This window comes from Euphorbia lathyris, chromosome 1, assembly GCF_963576675.1.
Source record: "Euphorbia lathyris chromosome 1, ddEupLath1.1, whole genome shotgun sequence".
NCBI classification, from domain to species: Eukaryota; Viridiplantae; Streptophyta; class Magnoliopsida; order Malpighiales; family Euphorbiaceae; genus Euphorbia; species Euphorbia lathyris.
This window is the reverse complement of record NC_088910.1, coordinates 101337186-101362012: the sequence shown is the minus strand read 5'-3', so window position 1 is coordinate 101362012 and position 24827 is coordinate 101337186. Positions and strand designations below refer to the sequence as shown.

Sequence of the window (24827 nt, the reverse complement as noted above, 5' to 3'; positions counted from 1 at the left end):
GATTTAGACAAATTGCATTGTATATCACTTTAAACAAGTTCAGATGGCAAATGGATCACTGTAAGCAAATTCAGAGAGTTAATAGACGATTTTAAAAAAATCCAAGTGACCAATAAGTTATTTTAAACAAGTTGCGGGACGAACATACACCATATAAATTAAGGGATCAATCAAGGTTTTAAGACAAGTTGACAAGCAACTAATGTATTAAGCCTAATTCATTTCAATATGGGCATCACGTCATATTCTAGTAACTTTTTCTTCTAAATTTGTTCGGAATAATTTTATTAGAATAAAAACTTAATGAATTATTGAAATAAAATGAAATTTAGTTCTTTTGAAATAGAAACCAAACATCAAATTTACTTGTGTTTGTGTTTGTTTGCAATACACAATAAATAAACTGGTTTGAAGCGGTGATGTCTTGTTCTCAAACTATCAAATATCAAGGATGCGTCACTTTATCTATTTTTGTATGATTCATGGTTTTGTTATCCGGACAAGACATCAATTAGAGCTGACTTGCCTCAATCAAATGACTCGAATTAGATCGGATGGCAGAGAAGTAGAAGAAGGATATACACAGACTCCAAATTTAAAGAGTTTAACTTTTTTTATTATAATTTATCCAGAAAATTAATCGCTTTAAGAGTTTTAAGGATCCAATCTTTTTTATTGTTATTTTACCATATCTAAACTGATTCGGTGGAATTTAAAAATAAACATTTTTTAATCTTTATGGGGTGTTTGTTAGAAGGAATATAGAAGGTGGGATATGGATAAAAAACACGAGATAAGTTATCCCGTGTTTGTTTGAGAGATAGAAGAGTGAGACAGATGAGGGATAAGTTTCTTATCCCTCAAATCCTATACCCAGGAGGGGGTGGTATAAGAAGATGGGATAAGCTCCTGCGATTTTAATAGGATGGAAAAATCCATCTTATCTCTCAAATTAACCTTATGTAGTTTAAATAAGGTTAAAATAGTAAAATGTATTATTTTATCTCCATTCCTATTCCACGTACCAAACATTGAATAATAATTCTCAACTATCATATTTTTATCTTTATCCCAACCATTTATCTTTATCTCTATTCCAACTTTTATACTTATCCCAGTAGAATACCAAACCGCCAGTTAATTCTTACGAAGCTGATATCAAAATTTTCCCCCAAAAACATAACCCCACCTTTTAGAACTTTTATTAGGTTGATATTCTCGATTTAGAGTTTTTTCCATTGATCACAGGCAATAACAAATTGTTGAACCTTTTGTTGTTTGCTTTTCTTAGCGCCGAACATGCATGATGATGAAATGCTGAAAAGTGAAAAGATGTTCACGTTTATTAGGAGGCTTAACTTTATACTGTTCTGCAACACTTTCCATTTTATCTTCTCTCGCTTATCTCTTCAACTCCACCGCTTTCTCTGTATGGCTGCGCAATTCTGCAGCTCAATGGTGTCCAGGCCTCAAGATGCTTCTTTAACTGCGCCTCTTTGATCAAGATAGTCTAACACACAAACTAAAATGGGTGCCTCCTCTTTCAAAACCATTCTCAATGGCCTCAATGCTTTATCAGGTACTTCTTCATTTTTTTTTTCTTTCATTTGCTTGAATTGGATTGATTTTCATCGTTTGAAAACTTTCCTGATTTCTCTTATGTGCAAAATAAAAGAGGTTAACTTTAACTAACTCTGTTTAGAGTAGGTGGCACCTAGATAGAATGAGGTTTAATAGGTTAGATTTGGGCAAAAAGGGATGAGCCAAACGAAAACTCCTCTTAGATAACTTTAACTTTATATTTCAGATTGTTAGGATTGGTATTGGATACAAGTCTCCAGGTATAATCTGTTGGTTCAAGGATGAGCCGAAGAACATTGGAGGTCTAGTGATAGATAATCCCTCGAGGAGTATCTAAGTTGTTTGTTTTCCAGGGAGGAAACGAGTGCTGTTTTCAGCCATTACAGGGATCAGCTCAAGATAGCTTTCAGGTAGAGCACAAACCTTTTACAATAGTCACTGAGTATACAAGAGTACCTTCCTCTCTTCTTCTACTCAATACTATCTCTACTCAATACTATCTCCTTTCTAAACTCTAGAAATGATAAAGTCTTTGTTCTAACAGATTGAAGAACACTTTAGATGAATTAACAATCTAGGCTTTTACACAAAGAATAAGAGTTGGTGTAAGAATTGCTTTGCTTTTCAAGACAGAAACTTCAAGTTGCTATTTGGTCAGTGTTTCGACTTGGTGAAGATCTGCGTCGAATGAAGCATTCGAGAGGCCTATTTATAGTGACAGCTGAGACTCCAGTCATTTTGAATTTCGAAATAACCGTTGGAGGGAAACGACTTTCCGTCGCTTTCACTCGGTCAGTGCTCATCGTCTTCGGCCAATAAGAACGTTGCATCTTCTATCTTCGCCAGGGATCAGTTGCTTTTGTTCAAGTTCGTCAGAGTGTCTCCACATTTAAGGAAAAGTCTTCCAACAGCTTTCTGCATCGTCTGAATATTTCTCAAAGTGGAAAGACTTTGTCTCCAAGTGTTCAGGTCAGCTGCTGACCTGACTTCCTTGTCTCTTGACTCAGCAGCTTCGGCATGAAGCAATTGAGAGTCCTTCTCGATCCTTCTTGCTGCTGGGCTGAGCTTTGTTATGCTGGGCCGCAAGGCTTAAATACATTGACTGGGCTTTGACCTTCTCTTGTTGGCTTTTGAGCCTTGATCTTTTAATGTCTTTGGATTCTTATAATTTAATTAACTCAACATTGAACAAACACATTAGTAAAAGTAAATCAAAGCATTTAAATTTTATGTGTTAAAATAATTTCTCATGGGAATTTAAATCTAACTTAGATAATTTTGTCAAATCAAAATCATTGTGAAAATTGTGTTTCAACAACCATATCTAGTATATTCATCAATAAAGGTGATGGAGTAGTAGGCATCACATTCATTGGACCACAAACATCTAAATGGATTAATTGTAAAGGGTAGTTGGCTCTAGTAGCCTTTTCGAACGGTTTTCTTGACATCTTTCCTTTTAGGCAAGTCTCACATGGTGGTAATTTGACGTGATTCAAACTACATAAGAGGCCTTCTTTAGCTAATCGATTCATACGATCTTGGCCTATGTGATTCAAACGCGCATGCCATAATAATGCATCTTTATCAATAGAAGAAGAAGAGACAATATTACGAGAAATGGATTTATTATAAGTACTTAACTCAACATCCATGGCAATCAAACCATTCGTAAAATAACCAGATCTATAAAAGGTATCTAGCAAACACAACTTCAAGCTATTATCGTTAAAAAACAAATTAAAACCCATGTTCATCAATTGTGAAACAGAAATGAGATTTCGACGAATCTCAGGAGCATAAAGAACATCATGTAGGAAAAGAGTCTGGCCTCCTCGTAGAACCAGCCTACAAGTACCAATTCCTCGAACTTCGACCTTCGAGTTGTTTCCTACATACATCCACTTTGATTCCTCTGGCAAGCGGCGGAAATCTACGAAGGCTTCACGATCCTTCGTCACATGGTTTGTTGCACTTGAATCAATTATTCATAAAGGATCTAATTCACTCTTCTTGTTTATTTCTCTCTGCTTCTGTTATTATATATAGTATAAATATGAGGAATGAATAAATAACTTTTCAATTTTGATCCAATACTAATATGCAGTGAATGAATTCAATTTATTATAAATTATATATATATATATATATATATATATATGGCTTTTTAATTTTCCTTTGTTACTATTTTGACAACTCATCAAAAATACATTTAAAACTCTTTTTGTTTATTTCTCTCTACTTCTATTATTATATATAATATATATATGAGGAATGAATAAATGACTTTTCAATTTTGATCCAACACTAATATGCGAGGAATGAATTCAATTTATTATAAATAAATATATATAAATGATTTTTCAATTTTCTTTTGTTATTATTTTGATAACTCATCAAAAAGTACGTTTAAAACTCTTCTTGTTCAGTTCTCTATATTTCTGTTATTATATATATATATAGCATATAGATAAGAGCATCTCCAATAGAGGGTGTTTGGAAGAATGCTTGGATTTGATAACTTTTGAAGAGTGTCATCTATTGGAGTGATGGCGAGTGTTTGAAATTTTGAACCAATGTTGTTACTTTTTGGCAACCTTCTAACAAATGTGCTTAACTCTTTTTTAATATAAACAAATAATTTAGTTGTCAAGTCCATTTTTGTAATATTTATGATGAAGTTAAATTATATATAAAGTAATGGTGCTTTCTATGGTTACTTTGTCAATAAAATAATAGGTTGTGAGATTATTATGGTAATTTTTAGAGTTGTTTATTATTATAGTGTTTTTTTTAATAAAAGTTATAAAAAATGATATGAATAAATTAGAAAATAAAATATTATATTTTAATATAATATGTTAATTTTAGTCTTGTAACAAAGACATGCTCTAAGCAAAGCATTGTGTAGGGCAGAAGTTGGCGAGTTGGAATATATATCTCTAGAAATCTGCAATAGAAATTGACTCTGCTGCCACGTGATTTCCCCATCATATATTATATCAGTTTATTTGGATGCAAGTTCTATAATAAAACTACTCTATTATAATATACTCCATGTGATTCTTGGAAAATCTGTATTATAATATACTCTATATCATTATCTAAATTCAACCTTAAAAAAATATAAGATATGGGGTCATTAGTCTAAAATGGACCTAATATTCGAAATATCTTTTACTGTTTCCAAACAAAATTGTGGTTACCATTATTTTAGCAATTTCCCCATTTGTGTTAAGATCGTCTTGAATCTGCTCCGAACACAAGTTTTGAATAAATTGGTCGCGAAAAGAAATAATTTAAGGTATAGACTATGCTTACTTTGTGTTGACTGACATTTTTATTAATCCTAACATGTTATAATCATTTAGGTGTACCAATCACTCATATAATTACATTTTGCTTAAATTTATTGGTAGATATGATTAAATAAAAAAAACAAATACAGAAAAGTATAAACAATAAAATTAGAAACTAAAAAACATAATTATACAAATATGAGATCCATATTAACAGTCTTTTTAAGACAGATTTCGTCGCTATTAATGATTATCTCCCAAAATACAACAGATTACGCAAGTGTATATTTATTAATCACTTCATCCTAGATTGGCGGGCCCTCAATCATGCATACCACATAAGGACAAAGGTCAAACACATGGCCATGGATACCACATTCGAAACAAATATTATGAAAACCTGGGTAAATTACATACGTGGTGTACAACCTTTACTCGCAATCACACTTTGGTGTACAACCAAAATTTTGTCACACTAAACTGTACAATGTTCCAGTGACCTCTCACTAAAGTGTACAACCGGTTTTTATAACCGGTCATGTTGGTCAACCATGACACATCATCAATTTGACCACTTTAAAAAGTCAAAAATTTACACTCTATTATAAAATTACTAAAATACCCTCATCCATTTCCTTTAACTCCTCCCTCACACTCTTTTCCTTTCTCTCTCTAAATTCTCTCTCCACCTTCTCTATACCTCCTCCCATACCTGTAATCCGCCACGATCTCAACCTCTCTGATTCTGATATTAGCAACGCCGCCATTGCTTCCTTCGTCGGTTCCATCTTCTCTCTGTCTCTCTCAAAATAAAATAACCATACCCCGTATCTGTAACTCATAAAGTAAAAAGTTTCTATTACACATAAAAAAAAACCAGCTGCCAATTTCTCATGATCCCACTTCGATCACATCAAAATCCATTGAGGTTTAGTTGAAGGCCTGTTAATGTCGTTTTAAGTTCTAATGCCTAAATCCCAGTTGAAGAACCATCATTGAATCGAAGATGAGACTATACCTGACGCTCAGCTCAAACCAGGGATTATTCGCCGTCGCCAGAGTCTCGACAGATCCAACAAAAAAGCAGCAAATGTAGTAGCTAAGATTAATGAGTTGAAATCAGATAGGAATTGAAGGATTCGAACACGATGAGAATTTTGATCCACTTTATAAATCTGGATCTTGTATCTTTGTTGAATATTTTGAAATTTTAATCTAATATTGGGTCTTTGAAAAGATGAAATGAGTAATCAAATGGAGATTTAATATATATGATTAGAACTGATAAAAAAATGAGGTGTGTGAAGGAAAAGCTTTGGCCTTTTGTCAATGATTTTTTACTGTTCTAATGGTTTTAAAGTAGAGGGAGAGACAAAATGCTTGTTGCAATTCATGGAGTTAACTAGAGAAATTTAGAAAGAACGGAGGAGTTAAAAGAGTTAGATAGAAAGAAATAGACAAATGAAGTTGCAAAGAAAAATGGAAGGAAGGACAAGGATGAATGAGGAAGAAACATCAATAGCTATAAAAGTAATTAAATTATTAGGGGACAGATAGAGAGATTAAAAGCTTTTAGAGAGAGGGAAGAGTTAGATAGAGAAATAGAGTGAGTTTTTTTTTTCAATTTGGAAGGGATGAGTGCATTTTAGTAATTCCATATTAGGGATGTGAATTTTTGACTTTTAAAGTAGTCAAAATGCTGATGTGTTAACGTTGACTTGCGTTAACCGGTCATTTTTACCGGTTGTACACTTTAGTGGGAGGTCACTGGAACGTTGTACAGTTTCGTGTGACAAAATTTTGGTTGTACACCAAAATGTGATTACGGGTAAAGGTTGTACACCACGCATGTAATTTGCCCATGAAAACCTTTATAAACAATTCAGTAAGTTTTATATCGTAACCTATTTTTGGAAAGAAGAGGCTTGGCCAAATCAACTTCCACACGGACTTTAGTAAATTTTCCACGTTCTACCTCAACCATTTTCTTGTTAACATGGCGAACTTTGCCAGCAAGATTACCCAATCAAGCAATGAACTTCTCATTATGATACTCAACATGTAATCTTGGAAAATGAACGCAAGTTAAAATCTTTTTCACTTCATCATTTATGGGGTCAAAATTTGGAATCCAAGGTTGAAGAACGACACAATGGGTGTCAATGAGATAAAAATCACCTTCAATAGCCATCTTGTAATCGTCATGATTAGAGAATTTTACCACTTAAAAATCATGCTCAAGATCAATAATATCAGTGATACCATACCTGACCTAGAACTGCTTCAATCGGAGAGATAAAGAACGGAACACAATTCGATGTCCCAATACATTTACAATTAAAGACTATCTGCATTTACCCCATAAAGATCGCTTCTCTTCAGTCGAAAGATGAACAGTGGAACATTTAGGATCGTCTTACTCATCTCCGTCAAAATCAGAGTCAACCACAGCATCCTCAAACCATCCATCGAGGTATCAACCTTTCCTTGTCTGGTGGTGAGAGTGTACCGGTAAATATTTTTTATGTTTCAAATGGAATAAATAATAATAGATTATGTCTACATTTAACCAATTAAACAATAAATCACGTTTTTCTAAAAAAATAAAATAATAAATCACGTTTTTCTAAAACAAAAATAAAAAATAAATCACGTTTAACTGAATTTTTTTTGTTTAAAAGTTCAAAATTAACACCCAAATTGGGGGAAAAAGAAATCCGAGGAGACAAAACTGTTATGACATGTGATTTGGACCACCATACTAGTTCACCACCTCATTTTTGGAAGTATTCAGATTCAGTTCAGCAAATGTCTGCCTCACAGTCCTCGGTGGAAGCTCCGTTGGATTCCTAATCTTTTTTTTTGTTGGCTTTGTTAATATTTGGGTAAATAATTATAAGGTTTTTGAGTTTTTATTTAATACATTAGTCAGTCCTTCTATTTTTAGAAATAATTATATAGTCACTCAGTTTTTGTGTTCATCAACTTCTTAGTCTTTATGTTTAAGTCAATAGTCAAATTATACCAAATAAATTTTAAAATACCAAAATTACCCTTTACTTTATGTTTTAATAATAAAACATCTATTTTTTCTATTTTATGTTTTTTTCTCTTTTTTTTTCTTACATAATTTCTACAATATTGAGTAATTAATTTATTGAATTTTATATAATTATAGAACTGTAACTTAGCAGCCTAAAATTTATTAACTAAAAAAATGAATGAAAAATATTTCAAAAATTATCAAAATAGGAGGAAAACTATATAACTTTTGTAAAAAGTAATCTTTATTTATCTCTAATAAATTTTATAAATGGAGAAAAATAATATGATTTTTTTAAAAAAATAATTAATATTTAATGTTAGTTTAAAAACATTATATTAAAAAATAAAAATTTAAGAGAAAAAAAAACATTTTTAATGATTAGTATATACAATTATATAAATTTTGGTGTATATATACTTCATAAACTTTATTAAAACTATTTACATTAAATTTTGGTATTAAAAGGTAAGTTTTTTTATGCAAATAATTAGGAGCAATTTGGACTTTCATCTACAAAAACAGATGGAAGGACTAAAGAGTTGATTAAAATAAAACTTAGGGACCTTATAATAATATGGTGTACCTACTAATATGTTAAGTAAAAACATAAAGACTTTATAATTATTTACTCTTAATATTTTGTTTAATTACGTTAAATATTATTTAGGTAAACCAAGGAAAATTTTGGGATAAGTTAAAGCCTAATATACAAATAACCTCCTAAACTTGTTCAAATGTTGCAACTGTCTCCCTTAACTTTCAATTGTAACAATTTACCTCTTAAACTTGTCCAATTGTAAAACATAACCCCAAATTGAGAATTTTTTTACCCCGTACTTGGAGCAACCGTAAAAATGTTTCCCTGTATTCGTATTACGCCAAAAATCTGATTATCACACTCCACGAACGTTGCAACTTTTGTATTTTACGTGTTTCTTCAATTGCAGTCCATGTCAGCAATTTGGGGTTATGTTCACAAATGGCCAAGTTTGAGGGGTTACGTTTTACAATTGGACAAGTTTAAGGGATAAGTTGTTCCAATTGAAAGTTGAGGGGGGCAGTTGCAATATTTGGATAAGTTCAGGGGTTATTTATGTATTATGCCTAAATTAAATAAAATAAAAAAACAATAAAGAACACTCGGTCATGAAATTTTGAGAATTAGGACTTTTTTAGAACAAAAGGATATTTTTATTTTTTATTTTATAAAAAAATAAAATTTTAGTAATACTTGATATTTTTATTCAATCAGTCTTATCTGATATGATATTTTATCATTAAATTCATTACTGATATAAAAAATTCCTCTGAATTTAACATGTTAACATGAATTTCATTCTAAAATTGAAAACTGCATGTATCATTTTGTAAAAATAAAAATAAAAATTATAAAGTGGGAAATTATAAAAATAGTAATTCCTAACTGCAAAATTGATTTTCCTAAACATCAGAAAAGAAAAAAACCCCACTTTTAGCATATTTATAACGGTTTTGATATATGCAGCCCTTAGGACTGCATATAAGCATTAAATACAAATAGAATATTCTTTTGTATTTTCAAGATGTTTATTTATTATGTATTGAACTTTTAAATACATCAAAATTCATCTAATGCAATCATAAATTTTTTTAAGTTTTCTATATTTGTATTAATTTTTTATTTTTTAAAAAGATGTCTGCATTTATTATTTCAACAGGTTATTTGTAACTGTGTTATTAACAGAATAAAAGTTACAAATAACCTGTCGAAATAACACAGTTACAAATAATCTGTCGAAATGATAATGTTTAAGTCTGACAGATAAAAGTTACACACAAAAAACTGTATATAACCGGTCAAAATACAATTAACTGTATGCAGATACAAACATTATCATTTTAACAGGTTATTTGTAACTGTGTTATTTCGACAGATTATTTGTAACTGTGTTATTAACAGAATAAAAGTTACAAATAACCTGTCGAAATAACGCAGTTACAAATAACTTGTTGAAATAATAAATGCAGACATCTTTTTAAAAAATAAAAAATTAATGCAAATATAGAAAATATAAAAGAATTTATGATTGCATTAAATGAATTTTGGTGTATTTAAAAGTTCAATGCATAATAAATAAACATCTTGAAAATACAAAAGAATATTCTGTTTGTATTTAATGCTTATATACAGCCCTAATGGGCATATATCAAAACCGTATTTATAATATACTATTTACCAAAGCATTTATGATTTTTCCCGAAATACTTATATACAGAAGAGAAGAGATTACATGAATACAAAAACTGTTTGATTTTTTGCGCCGAAGACACGTTATGGGAACAGAAATAGGGCCTGCCTCGCTACTGATATTATATAAGAGTGCTGAAAATTGAAAACATGTCCACCTTTTATTAGGAAGGAGCCTGCCTGACTTTATCTTTTTCCGCATCCCTTTTGTTTTTATATTCTCCGCTCGCTTATCTCGTTTCTCTGTAATGGAGTCCAGGCCTGAAGATGCTTCATTGTCTGCGCCTCTTATTGTTGATGAAAATACACACAAAGACAAACTACAAGATTCTGAATCTTTCTATCATAATTCCACTAAAACGGGTGCCTCCTCTTTCAAAACCATTGTTAATGGCCTTAATGCTTTATCAGGTTCTTCTTCATTACACCCTTATTTCATTCTTTCAAAACTTCCTGTTGAGGTTTATTATTATTAACAAGGTCTAGAAGTGTTTTAAAATCGTGAGGTTCAAATGGTTCAATTTGGATAAAAGCTACAATATCTATATTTATATAGGATATTTAATGTTAGGTTGTTACAATTGATATTTTAGTTCGTAGACTAGCTAGATGAAAGCTAATGAGCCATGATATGTCGTTCAATACTGTGTAGTTATCGCCAGCTCTAAGAGCAACTCCTTCGATTTTAAGGTTTTAGTTTATCCGCCTTATTGCCATATTTTAGGTGCTACAGGTCATTGTTGTCTGGTTTGCCTATGTAGTAGATAAAAATAAAAGTTATTGTTGTGTCAAAACCATTAAAATTAAGTACTTCATTTACATGAGTTCGAATTCTGGTGAAATTTCAAGACATGATACGATAATACTGTTCAAGTCCAGAGACAATTCGTGAATTGCGGTGTTTATTAATTTAAACTTTTAGTTCAAATGATTTCTTGACAGACTCAAACAAACTAGTTATATATAACTCGAATACTAATTATATACATATTGTATGTTTTGGTTCAAGACTAACTTTCAGGGGTTCGCGGGTTTAAAGCACTTGGAACATGTATTGAGAACACACCTGAATCTAGTTATTTCTTTTACATTTCTGATGAGAGATTCATTTCATTTTTGAACAATTATCATCTTTTAAGATCGTTAATCACTTAAACCTTCCATCCCGCCGCCACCTCTAATAACTTGGTCTTTACATGATGGTTGCTTGACATGTATGTATGTGTTAAACTTTTCAGGAGTAGGGATACTTTCAACCCCATATGCATTAGCATCAGGAGGATGGTTAAGCTTGATTCTTCTCTTTATCATAGCAAGTGCAGCCTTCTACTCTGGTTTACTCATTAAAAGATGTATGGAAGCAGATTCACATATCACAACTTATCCAGACATAGGCCAAAAAGCTTTTGGTAACAAAGGAAGAATCTTAATTTCTGTTTTCATGTGCACAGAGCTCTACTTAGTAGCAGTAGGCTTTCTGATTCTGGAAGGAGATAACTTGCACAACTTATTCCCAAATGTGGATATTGTTAACATTGGTGGAAAAAAGAGCTTTATTCTCATAGTTGCCCTTGTTATCTTACCTACTGTGTGGTTGGATAATCTGATCATACTTTCTTACGTATCGGCAAGTGGAGTTTTAGCTTCTGCTATCATTATTGCTTCAATTTTCTGGGCTGGAGCAGTTGATGGAGTTGGATTTAAACAAAAGGGGAAACTCATTAATTGGAATGGAATTCCTAATGCTGTGAGCTTATATGGTTTCTGTTATTGTGCACATCCAGTTTTTCCTGCCCTCTACACTTCCATGAAAAAGAAGCATCAATTCTCCAATGTAAGTTAACAATAAACATCTCAGTTTTCTTTTCCCTTTGAATCCAAACATTTCAGAGGATAAGTGGAATCAGAGGGGGCAATGTGGTGTTGTTGCAACCCCGGCCACTAGGAACCACCCCTGAGAATGGTGATTTCGTGTTCAATCCTACAATTTCGATGTGCAATTTGCACCCGGAGATGCCAAATCCTTTATGGACTTGACATCTCTTGTTTTTTTCCACCACAGACAAAAAAGATGTCAGGACAATAATAGGAGGCTTATAAAGTTATAAAGATGTCAGGACAATAATAGGAGTTTCTTGAACATTTCAAATAATCTGATTTTGTGAACTTATAAAGTTCATCCTAAGTCTTTTAAAATTGCTTAAAGTTACATGATTAACCCCTTACATCCGGGTGATAAAGCAAGAGAGAATTTGGATAAAACTGAAATGTATATCACTTTATGCAAGTTTAAGCGGCCAATAAATCAATAGATCACTCTAAGGAAGTTGAAGAAGTTAAGGGTAATAAACTTTTTTGACCAAATTCAGGGACCTATTATCTATAAGTCAATAATATAATTAGCTTTGTCCTAAACGAGGCTTTTTTGATCTTCCGTTGGATTATTTAATTATCAAACAACTAGTTAACTCAAAAGTTAAAGTGTGCATAATAAGGGCAAGTTTACTTGAAATTTAATTAATAAATAGAATTGAAACTCCAAACTCATGTCTTGTCCAGTTATGAATACAAAATTGCTCTGCTGAGCTTCCAATTTTACACTAATTACACGTTTTTTGGGGCCAAAATTATATCTAACACTTCATTCTCCTATTACATTACAGGTCCTATTGATATGTTTCATTGTGTGCACCTTGAGTTATGCATCAATGGCTGTGATAGGGTACTTGATGTTCGGATCAGATGTTGAATCTCAGATAACCTTAAACCTTCCTACCAAAACATTGAGTTCAAAAATAGCAATATACACAACTCTGGTGAATCCCATAGCCAAATATGCCCTGATGATTACGCCAATTGTGAATGCTACTAAGAACTGGTTTCCATGTATTAGTAGCAACAAGAAGAAGCCATTGAACATGTTCATGAGCAGTGCACTGTTACTAAGTACAGTGATTGTAGCACTTGCTCTTCCCTTTTTTGGTGATTTAATGTCCTTGGTTGGAGCATTTCTGAGTGTGACAGCTTCAATTATAATCCCATGTTTATGTTACCTGAAAATATCAGGAATTTATGGGAGGTTTAGTTGTGAGTTGGTATTAATTGGGGGAATTGTGGTTTTAGGTGTTATGGCTGTAATTTTTGGTACTTATACTTCTGTTTTGCAAATTGTAGGGCATCTGTAGTTTGTAGAGCTATTGACTTCTTAATACTAAGTAGGATCTTAACTTGAGTAGAAAGAATCTGTGATAGTGCTTGGTTCTCCTTTTTATGGTTAAGTACATTGTACTTATTGTTACTAAAGTTTGGGAGAGTGTAAGAGAATTGGGTTGTAGGCAGATTCAGCCCTCAGTAAAGACTAGGTTATGAGGAGTTTTCATGAAGTAGTAATGAATGGAATATATCAACGTCGGTTGAGAGCAGAAGTCGAAATGGTATAAGGAATACTATAGGAGATAGGGACTCTTTTGGCGTTGAATCTCTGACATCTTGCAATTCACCTTAGTCCATCAGACTAAGGAGTTAGACATTTAGCCTATGGAAAAGAGAGGCGAATGTCTTCATACGGTAGCATGCTATGGACACTTTGGTATCCGAGATAGCTCATACTTTTTGTCCCTTCTGAGACGAGTTTTTCTATACAGGAGGCCTTCCGGAACGGAATGCCGATATGCATTGACGGGACGCGTTACGCATATAGGGGATAAAACCCTCTCAGTATCGGTTGGATGACAGAAGGTTTGGGGAATGTTTTGACGCCAAATGTATATTTGGGATAGTCCAGATTTGTTCTTGTGACATTTGTTATTTCAAGAAGTTTATTAAATTTCATTTTTTTTTCAATAAAATTATTTTGTCCAATTCAGATAGAAAAGGACACCGTTATAATAACGTAGTAGTTGTGTTGAAAAATATTAACGTTTACTTATGATTCGAAGAGTTACGTGGCAAAAGAAAATATAACTTTTATTTTTTGAGTTATCATGTGGTATGCAAATGAAAGTTATATGACATATGTAAAATAATTCTTTGCTTTAATACATCAGTTGCTCTCTGAACTTATTTAAAAAGTTTGATTGGCCTCCTGAACTTACATGACGTCTCATTAGCTCCATAAACTTGCTTAACGTGTCATGATTAAGTCCCTAAATCTATAAAAACGTCATAAAGATGTACAAAATAGAAAGTTAATTTGTTTTAAATTTTTATCATAGATTTAGACAAATTGCATTGTATATCACTTTAAACAAGTTCAGATGGCAAATGGATCACTGTAAGCAAATTCAGAGAGTTAATAGACGATTTTAAAAAAATCCAAGTGACCAATAAGTTATTTTAAACAAGTTGCGGGACGAACATACACCATATAAATTAAGGGATCAATCAAGGTTTTAAGACAAGTTGACAAGCAACTAATGTATTAAGCCTAATTCATTTCAATATGGGCATCACGTCATATTCTAGTAACTTTTTCTTCTAAATTTGTTCGGAATAATTTTATTAGAATAAAAACTTAATGAATTATTGAAATAAAATGAAATTTAGTTCTTTTGAAATAGAAACCAAACATCAAATTTACTTGTGTTTGTGTTTGTTTGCAATACACAATAAATAAACTGGTTTGAAGCGGTGATGTCTTGTTCTCAAACTATCAAATATCAAGGATGCGTCACTTTATCTATTTTTGTATGATTCATGGTTTTGTTATCCGGACAAGACATCAATTAGAGCTGACTTGCCTCAATCAAATGACTCGAATTAGATCGGATGGCAGAGAAGTAGAAGAAGGATATACACAGACTCCAAATTTAAAGAGTTTAACTTTTTTTATTATAATTTATCCAGAAAATTAATCGCTTTAAGAGTTTTAAGGATCCAATCTTTTTTATTGTTATTTTACCATATCTAAACTGATTCGGTGGAATTTAAAAATAAACATTTTTTAATCTTTATGGGGTGTTTGTTAGAAGGAATATAGAAGGTGGGATATGGATAAAAAACACGAGATAAGTTATCCCGTGTTTGTTTGAGAGATAGAAGAGTGAGACAGATGAGGGATAAGTTTCTTATCCCTCAAATCCTATACCCAGGAGGGGGTGGTATAAGAAGATGGGATAAGCTCCTGCGATTTTAATAGGATGGAAAAATCCATCTTATCTCTCAAATTAACCTTATGTAGTTTAAATAAGGTTAAAATAGTAAAATGTATTATTTTATCTCCATTCCTATTCCACGTACCAAACATTGAATAATAATTCTCAACTATCATATTTTTATCTTTATCCCAACCATTTATCTTTATCTCTATTCCAACTTTTATACTTATCCCAGTAGAATACCAAACCGCCAGTTAATTCTTACGAAGCTGATATCAAAATTTTCCCCCAAAAACATAACCCCACCTTTTAGAACTTTTATTAGGTTGATATTCTCGATTTAGAGTTTTTTCCATTGATCACAGGCAATAACAAATTGTTGAACCTTTTGTTGTTTGCTTTTCTTAGCGCCGAACATGCATGATGATGAAATGCTGAAAAGTGAAAAGATGTTCACGTTTATTAGGAGGCTTAACTTTATACTGTTCTGCAACACTTTCCATTTTATCTTCTCTCGCTTATCTCTTCAACTCCACCGCTTTCTCTGTATGGCTGCGCAATTCTGCAGCTCAATGGTGTCCAGGCCTCAAGATGCTTCTTTAACTGCGCCTCTTTGATCAAGATAGTCTAACACACAAACTAAAATGGGTGCCTCCTCTTTCAAAACCATTCTCAATGGCCTCAATGCTTTATCAGGTACTTCTTCATTTTTTTTTTCTTTCATTTGCTTGAATTGGATTGATTTTCATCGTTTGAAAACTTTCCTGATTTCTCTTATGTGCAAAATAAAAGAGGTTAACTTTAACTAACTCTGTTTAGAGTAGGTGGCACCTAGATAGAATGAGGTTTAATAGGTTAGATTTGGGCAAAAAGGGATGAGCCAAACGAAAACTCCTCTTAGATAACTTTAACTTTATATTTCAGATTGTTAGGATTGGTATTGGATACAAGTCTCCAGGTATAATCTGTTGGTTCAAGGATGAGCCAGACGAAAACTCATGGAACCTCGTTCAATACTAAGAACAACAAGTATCAATTTAGATTTCACATACAAAATAGTACTAAAATAGGTTTAACTTTAAAAAATGATACCGATTTAGACATTGATAAGAGAACGTAACACATGATTCATATTACTCTGTTAAGTTCTATAAAGAGAGAAATCAGAACTTAACAGAGTAATATAACACATTTAGTTATCAAGACTTAAATTGGTACATTTTTTAAACGTTAAGCTTATATTAGTGAAGTTTAAATTGATACTTCTCCGAAAATCATAGACCTATTTTAATACGTTATCCTTTTAATTTATTCGTGCCTCATTATCATTTATTAGAGTTCCTCCATGCTAATGCCCTGACCCCACTCTCAAAAGCAGGTCATTACTCACCAGCTTGTGTGTGTGGTTCATATCCGTGAGACATAATAATGAAAGTTTTGTTGTGTCTTAACTATTGATTTAAACTTTTAGTTCAAATGGTTTTCTTAGCATGACATGATATCAGAGACTTAGACTAAGTGGTCGATGCTTCAAGTCCGAAGGGAATTAGCATGCATGAGTATGTTAGAGATAATAATAAAACTTTTCCGAACCTTAACTCTTAGCTTATGTTTTTCATTCAAATGGTTCCTTGACAAGACTAAGTCTTGGAGTTCACGGGTTTAAAATGCATCTGTTTTTTTATTCGAAACACACCTTTAGTCTAGTCATTTCCTCTACATTTGTGATGTGAATTCATTTCATTTTTGCGTGATCATCATCCTCTAGGACTGTTAATTACTCAAAATTTTCACCCTGGCACCACCCATAATTACTTAGTCTTTACATCATGCTTGCTTGACATGTATATGATACGTATTAAACTTTTCAGGAATAGGGATACTTTCAATCCCATATGCATTAGCATCAGGAGGATGGCTAAGCTTGATTCTTCTCTTTATTATAGCAAGTGTAGCCTTCTACTCTGGTTTACTCATTAAAAGATGTATGGATGCAAATTCAGATATCACAACTTATCCAGACATAGGCCAAAAAGCTTTTGGTAACAAAGGAAGAATTTTGATTTCTGTTTTCATGTGTGCAGACCTCTACTTAGTAGCAGTAGGTTATTTGATTCTTGAAGGAGATAACTTGCACAAGTTGTTCCCAAATGTGGATATGGTTAACATTGGTGGAAAAAGGAGCTTTATTATCATAGTTGCACTTATTATCTTACCTACTGTGTGGTTGGATAATCTCATCATACTTTCTTATGTATCTGCAACTGGAGTTTTTGCTTCTGCTATCATTATTGCCTCAATTTTCTGGGCTGGAGCAGTTGATGGAGTTGGATTTAAACAAAAGGGAAAAGTAATTAACTGGAATGGAATTCCTAATGCTGTGAGCTTATATGCTTTCTGTTACTGTGCACATCCAGTGTTTCCTTCCCTGTACACTTCCATGAGAAAGAAGCATCAATTCTCCAATGTAAGTTAACCATAAACATCACAGTCTTTCTTTCCCTTTGAAGTAGAGGGGGGTGTTGTCGCAACCCCAGCCGCTAGGAACCACCCTTGAGAGTTGTGGTTTTGTCTTCAATCCTACAATTTCATGTTTGCAATTGACCAAATGTTTGCAACACAGGCCCATATTATCATGTCCTACAATTTAATCAACAAATGGGGTTGTCAGGAATCGAACTTGACCATTTGGTTAGGGAGGTTCTGATACCATGTCATGAAAACATTTGAACTAAAAACTCAAACTAGTAGTTAAAGATCCACTTCATATTAATATCTGACATCCTACGATTCAATTTAGGATTGATCCATTATCAACTTCAGAGCTCAGTTTGCCGCTTGATTCATTTTTCTTATATCTAACACTGAATTCACCTATTACAGGTCCTACTCATATGTTTCATTCTATGCACTTTCAGTTATGCATCAATGGCTGTGATAGAGTACTTAATGTTCGGATCAGATGTTGAATCTCAGATAACCTTAAACCTTCCCACCAAAAAATTGAGTTCAAGAATAGCAATATACACAACTCTGGTGAATCCCATAGCCAAATATGCATTGATGATTACACCAATTGTGAGTGCTACTAAGAATTGGTTTCCATGTATTAGCAGCAACAAGAAGAAGCCATTGAACATAATAATTAGCAGTTCACTGTTACTAAGTACAGTGATTGTAGCACTTGCTCTTCCTTTTTTTGGTGATTTAATGTCCTTGGTTGGAGCATTTCTGAGTGTGACAGCTTCAGTTATAATTCCATGTTTATGTTATCTGAAAATCACTGGAATTTATAGGAGGTTTAGTTGTGAGTTGGTATTAATTGGGGGAATTGTGGTTTTAGGTGTTATGGCTGTAATTATTGGTACTTATACTTCTGTTTTGCAAATTGTAGGGCATTTGTAATTTACAGAGCTACTCACTCAATTTCTTAATACTAATTCGGATTCTAACTTCAATAGAAAGAATCTCTGATAGTACTTTTTATGGTTAATGAAGTTTGGTGTCAAAAAGTTCATTGAAGGATTAAATTTTAATGAAGTCATTTTGATGGATTCAGACAGAAAAAGACACTGTAATAGTAACATGGCAGAAAATTGATTGTTTTGAAGTCCCAATTCACATCCAAGAAAAAAAAAAAAAAAAAAAAAGCTGATTTGCAGTGGGGACGTATCATTCTGAGACTATCAGATATGAAGGACGTGTCACTTTATATATTTGTATGATTGATTGTTTTGTGATCTAGAAAGGAAACTTGAAAAAGTTGATAAATCTTGTACAAAATTCTTTTCAAGAAAGGGACAAAACGGTCAATTCAAGCAGCATCATACTGGTGTTTGCAAACGACTAATCAAATGGATGACACCTCCTTTAACCGACATTCTCACGTTCTCCAGTAGTGAAACGAACGGCAATTTGATTACTTCTTATTGTTTTAGGATATTCTGCAAGGAAATGATAAAGATACTGCCTTTTTTTTTATTGTTATTTATTTCCTATGGATTCTAAATAATGATATATGGAGTTATCAATCCTTATCCTAGTTGCCTATTAGGATACAATTACTGTTTTTTCCCTGAATATATCAACCACCTGGGTGCCCTTTGAGTTGGAGTTGGATTTCTTCACTAATAAGTTGCACAAAAGATAATATAAATATATACACATTAATTGATGCAGAAAGGGATTGATACAAAGAAATAATGAAAGGTTTTAACTCCAAACTAATAAAGAAAGGGACTATAAATGAGTCAAGACACTTATAAACGGTTCAGTGTTCAGCACTCGATCATGTTTAGTTCGATTTATAAACAAGTCGAGTTTGAGCAAGACGAAACTCGGTTCGAAAGCTTGCGATTATAGATTCATAAACATTCTCATGAACAAACTTAATTGTAATGTTCATGAATATATTCGTGTGCAAGCTTGGTTCAACGTAGTTTTGTGTAAACTTTAGTGTTATAGATTTCAAAACTATATAGTTTTGTGTTAAAGAAATTTCAAATCAATATAATTAATGAGTTGTTCGCGAACGAAGTTCATGAACTGAATTAACAAACTTTTGGAAACAACTCACAAACAGAATGTCGAGGAGTTTGTGACCAAAATATAAATTTAAAAAGTAAATAAGTATATGGACCAAAACGAAAAATAAAAAATAAAATAGAGATTAAAGTAGAATTTAGAGAATTTACTAGATTAGAGAAGTTTGTGATAAACCTAAAACTAACTAAGGGCAAATGAAATGATTGCATTGATAAAACAAACATCAACAAAAAAAAATGAAACCTCATATTTCTCTTACTGTTTTCTAAAACACCACAACAAAAGCCCGATAAGAGTCTTGATTTTCTCTATTATTAAGGTGTCCATCTCCACTTTTTTAGAAAATTCTTTATTTCATTTTTTATTAATAATTTATTATGGAAGTCGCCTCTCAATATTAGTAAATATGAGGAGTATTGTTGGAGATGATATATATTTTAATACTCTTAAATGACTAAAAGTTAATTGTTTATATTATTTTTAGCTAAGTGAACTAAAATTCTATTAGAGTGCTCTAATCTTAAAAGTGTAAATTTCCACAAAGTTCCAACTACTTAAAAGATAAGAAAACACAAAGAAAGGGTGGTAAAAAAAACAAAAGTAACATCATAAAACTTGACTCGTTGAGTCAAGGTTGTGTGGGAGGTAACGAGTCGGTGACTCAAATATTTACTCGGCAAGGCATATACCTAGACTCGGCAAGTCAATATTTACGCAGCAAGGGAGAGATGACAAGAATGTATTTGAAGAACATACTTATACTTACCCAGTTAATCTACTCCATTTTAGTTCCTCAATTGGAATCGCTTAAGTTGGCCCTTCCACTTTATGCGCATATGGCTGCTTATAATTTATATCCCACAATTTCCTGCACTTGAGATTCTCAAGCAAATGCAACTCTCATCAAGTATATATATGGATGCAGGGTTACAGTTTTCTTCCTGTTGTTCAAAGCTTCGCCTTCTTTGCATAGATTATCACTGAATTTGGGATAGCATACATTTCCAACACTATAATGTGAGTTCAATGATGATTGTGCAGAACATCAATGTCTTAAGCTGATAGAAATATATAGGTTCGGTGGGTGACTAGGAGTGATAATAAGGTAGAACTTGTGATATGCATAGCTCAACATTCTTCATCACTTGAGAAGATATTAATCCATCTAAACTTTCCTAAGTACTCATATCTTAAAATAGGTAGGAGTACCCTAAGACAGAATATGTCACAAGTGTTGTTCTAAAGTCGCAATCAAGGCTATCTTGGAAATATTGTAGTCCAGTATTGCAATATATGCTTTGATTTTATCATTTTCTGTGAAAACTTGACACAATACATCTTAACTCTATAACTAAGTTAACCATAAACATCACAGTTTTTCTTTCCCTTTGAAGTAGAGGAGGGCAATGGGGGTGTTGTCGCAACCCCGGCCTCTAGGAACCACCCTTGAGAGTTGTGGTTTTGTCTTCAATCCCACAATTTCATGTGTTGGAGGTGCAATTTGCACCCAGAATAGATGTAGGAGACGGAAATAGAGATTTTGACAAACTAAAATATGTATCACTTTATGCAAGTTTAGACGGCCGTTAGATTATTGTAAGCAAGTTAAGGAAAATCTAACTTTTAAGTCGATAATATAAGCAACTCAGTCAAAAAATGATTCCTAAAAGTTGTTGTTTGGATCAATTTAGTCCAAATTGAATTCTAGGTATCAACTTGGTCAAATTTCAACAAGTCATCCCAAATTTTACAAACTTTAGATATTGAATCGGAGTGTAAGTGGATCAACTTGTCAAAATTTAACAACTTAGAGAGGTAATTTAATTCCTACATTGATCCACAATCAACTTCAGAGCTCAGTTTGCCCCTTGATTCATTTTTATTATATCTAACACTAAATTCACCTATTACAGGTCCTACTCATATGTTTCATTCTATGCACTTTCAGTTATGCATCAATGGTTGTGATCGGGTACTTGATGTTCAGATCAGATGTTGAATCTCAGATAACCTTAAACCTTCCTACCAAAACATTGAGTTCAAAAATAGCAATATACACGACTCTGGTGAATCCCATAGCCAAATATGCATTGATGATTACACCAATTGTGAATGCTACTAAGAATTGGTTTCCATGTATCAGCAGCAACAAGAAGAAGCCATTGAACATAATAATTAGCAGTTCACTGTTACTAAGTACAGTGATTGTAGCACTTGCTCTTCCTTTTTTTGGTGATTTAATGTCCTTGGTTGGAGCATTTCTGAGTGTGACAGCTTCAATTATAATCCCATGTTTATGTTACTTGAAAATATCAGGAATTTATAGGAGGTTTAGTTGTGAGTTGGTATTAATTGGGGGAATTGTGGTTTTAGGTGTTATGGCTGTAATTTTTGGTACTTATACTTCTGTTTTGCAAATTGTAGGGCATTTATAATTTGCGGATCCTAACTTAAAATAGAAAGAATCTCTGAAGTTTGGTTTCAAAAAGTTCATTGAATGTGTTTTTTTCAATAGAATCATTAAATTTTAATGAAGTCATTTTGATGGATTCAGACAGAGAAAGACACTGTAATAGTAACATGGCAGAAAATTGATTGTTTTGAAGTCCCAATTCACATCCAAGAATGTAGTATTTAATATTTAAGAGTTTGGAACCAACATGTATTTCTTTTGAACTTCAGGAAATTTATACAGAATACAGACATCAGTTACAACTGACTTCCATAACTTCTCCTAAATCTATGCAATAACTAAATAACTTCTCCTGAATTCAAAATAATTAAATAAAACATTATCTCATAATAAATTAACTAAGGCATATTTCCAACAAACTCCTCCTTGCCTTAGTATTTACAAAACCTTCTGGCTGCTCAACAAAAATTTCTTCATGAAGATAGCCATTTAGAAACTTGACTACCCTTTATCAACTAGCCTCGCTTTGTGTTTGTTGATAGAACCATCAGCATTGAGTTTGGTTCTGAAAACCCATTTAACTCCAATTTTCTTTCTATTTTGAGGCATGTCAACTAGCTTCCAAGTGTCATTCTTCTCAATCATACGAAGCTCCTCTTTCATGGCTTCTATCCATTTGTCATCCTTCTCATCTTCTTTAAATTCTGAAGGCTTAAAAACAGCAACATTACTTCTTTCATAGATATCAGATAGAGATCTTGTGCCACGAACAGGAACATCATCAATATTTTCATCAATAATCTGCAAATTAGTTGGTGATTGCATTTCAAGTGACTCCTCCCAACTCCATTGTTTATCTTCCATGAACTTGACATCTGGGCTCACAATAATTTTCCCATTTAGTGGGCAGCCTATTTTGTAGAAAAACTGCAGTACTCGTTGCTTCTGTCCAAAGATTTTTTGGCAATTCCTTTTCATGAAGCATGCATCTATCCATCTTCATGACACTCTGATTCTTTCTCTCACTTACACCGTTCTGTTGTGGTATGTAAGGTGTTGTAAGTTGATTGCTAACATGACTTGCTGGTATTGCTTGCTTATCCTCCATCAAATTCAAGGCAAAACTTTTGGCTTTCATCTTCACTTTAAACACATCTTTGCCCCTTGTATCCTTGATGAAGCACCACTTGTCTTCAAAAATAACTTTGAAGCCCTTTTCAACAAGTTGTCCAACACTAAGCAAGTTTTTATCAATGTCAGGCACGTATAAAACATCAGTAATATGTTTTACACCTGCTAAGCTTTCAATGCCCACTGTTCCTTTTCCTTTCACTGAAATAAACTCACCATTTCCAATTTTGACTTTAGAAATGAGAGTTTTATCTATTTCTGTGAAAAGAGTTTGATCGTTGGTCATGTGATTTGTGCAACCACTATCTATCAACCACGCATCACTGGAGGTGTTGTTAATTGCAAAACACGTTGCCACAAAGAGTTGCTCTTCATCTTGTTCTTCTGTAACTTTTGCGGCTTCAGTTTGTTGTGATCTGCAAACCTTTTCCATGTGGCCCATATTACCACATTTCCTGCACTTGATGTCAGGCCGCCACCAGCATCTTTTTGCCATATGATTCATCTTCTTGCAATATGGGCAAGGTGTGCTCACATCATTTTTGTTATCACTGCTAAACTTGTTATTCTTCTTCTCCATGTAATTTTTGTCTGTGCTGCCTCCTGAACTTTCCGTTTTGGCCTTGAAAGCACCCTCTACCATTTCTTCTTTTCTCATCATTCTCCTTTGCTCTTGAGCCTGTAAAGCATTAACTAATTCTGCCAAAGATATGTTTGACAGATCTTTAGACTCCTCCAAAGAAGAAATCTTAGACTCATATTTTTCTGGCAAAGTAACAAGGATTTTTTGGACAATTCTCTCATCAGAGAACTCCTTACCAAGTAGCCTGACTTTGTTAACAATGCCCAACATCTTGTCAGAATAGTCTTTAATTGTTTCTGACTCCCTCATCTTCAGCATCTCAAATTCTCTAATCAAATTGAGAACCTGCATGTTCTTGGTTCTTTCATTTCCCTGGTACTCCTTCTTGATGTAGTCCCATATATCTTTTGCTGATTCTAGACTCATGATTCTCGTAAATATGGTGTTGGAAACAGAAGAAAAAAGACAGGCTTTAGCTTTTGACTTCCTTGTCTTTCTCTCCTTATGATTCTTTATCTGTGCCATTGTTGGATTTTGTGGAAGCGGAGCAACTTCATAATCTTCTTCTACAGGCTCCCAAAGATCCAATGCATCAAGATACACCTTCATTTTAATAGCCCAAGCTTGATAATTCTGGCCATCAAAAACTGGTACAGTAACATGATTAAAAGAGACTGCATCTCCTTCCATTCTCACAGATCCCTCAAGATAATTTGCTCTGATACCAATTTGTAGTATTTAATATTTAAGAGTTTGGAACCAACACGTATTTCTTTTGAACTTCAGAAAATTTATACAGAAATACAGACATCAGTTACAACTGACTTCCATAACTTCTCCTAAATCTATGCAATAACTAAATAACTTCTCCTGAATTCAAAATAATTAAATAAAACATTATCTCAT

The 24827-nt window shown here is 32.9% G+C and overlaps 2 protein-coding genes across 4 annotated transcripts; both read left to right on the top strand.

Moving 5' to 3' along the window:
• Nucleotides 1-10298: 10298 nt before the first annotated feature.
• Nucleotides 10299-18689, top strand: LOC136209132 (amino acid transporter AVT1I-like). 3 transcript variants are annotated; one of them, XM_066000514.1, is made up of 4 exons: nt 10304-10564; nt 11392-11562; nt 17121-17716; nt 18133-18689. In XM_066000514.1, the coding sequence occupies exons 1-4, from the start codon at nt 10402-10404 to the stop codon at nt 18652-18654; spliced, it is 1452 nt and encodes a 483-aa protein (XP_065856586.1). In that variant the 5' UTR covers nt 10304-10401; the 3' UTR covers nt 18655-18689. The 3 variants fall into 3 exon arrangements, with proteins under 3 accessions (XP_065856595.1, XP_065856586.1, XP_065856602.1); XM_066000523.1 differs by lacking the exons at nt 17121-17716; nt 18133-18689 and adding an exon at nt 12817-14140 and having other exon boundaries at nt 10299-10564; nt 11392-11987; XM_066000530.1 differs by lacking the exons at nt 10304-10564; nt 11392-11562 and adding an exon at nt 15582-15945.
• A 3003-nt stretch (nt 18690-21692) lies between these two features.
• LOC136209151 (amino acid transporter AVT1J-like) lies at nt 21693-22229 on the top strand (the record flags this gene model as incomplete). Its single annotated transcript, XM_066000540.1, has 1 exon — nt 21693-22229. A coding segment is annotated over one exon (537 nt), but the record flags the coding sequence as incomplete, so codon positions are not given.
• Between the last annotated feature and the right edge of the window lie 2598 nt (nt 22230-24827).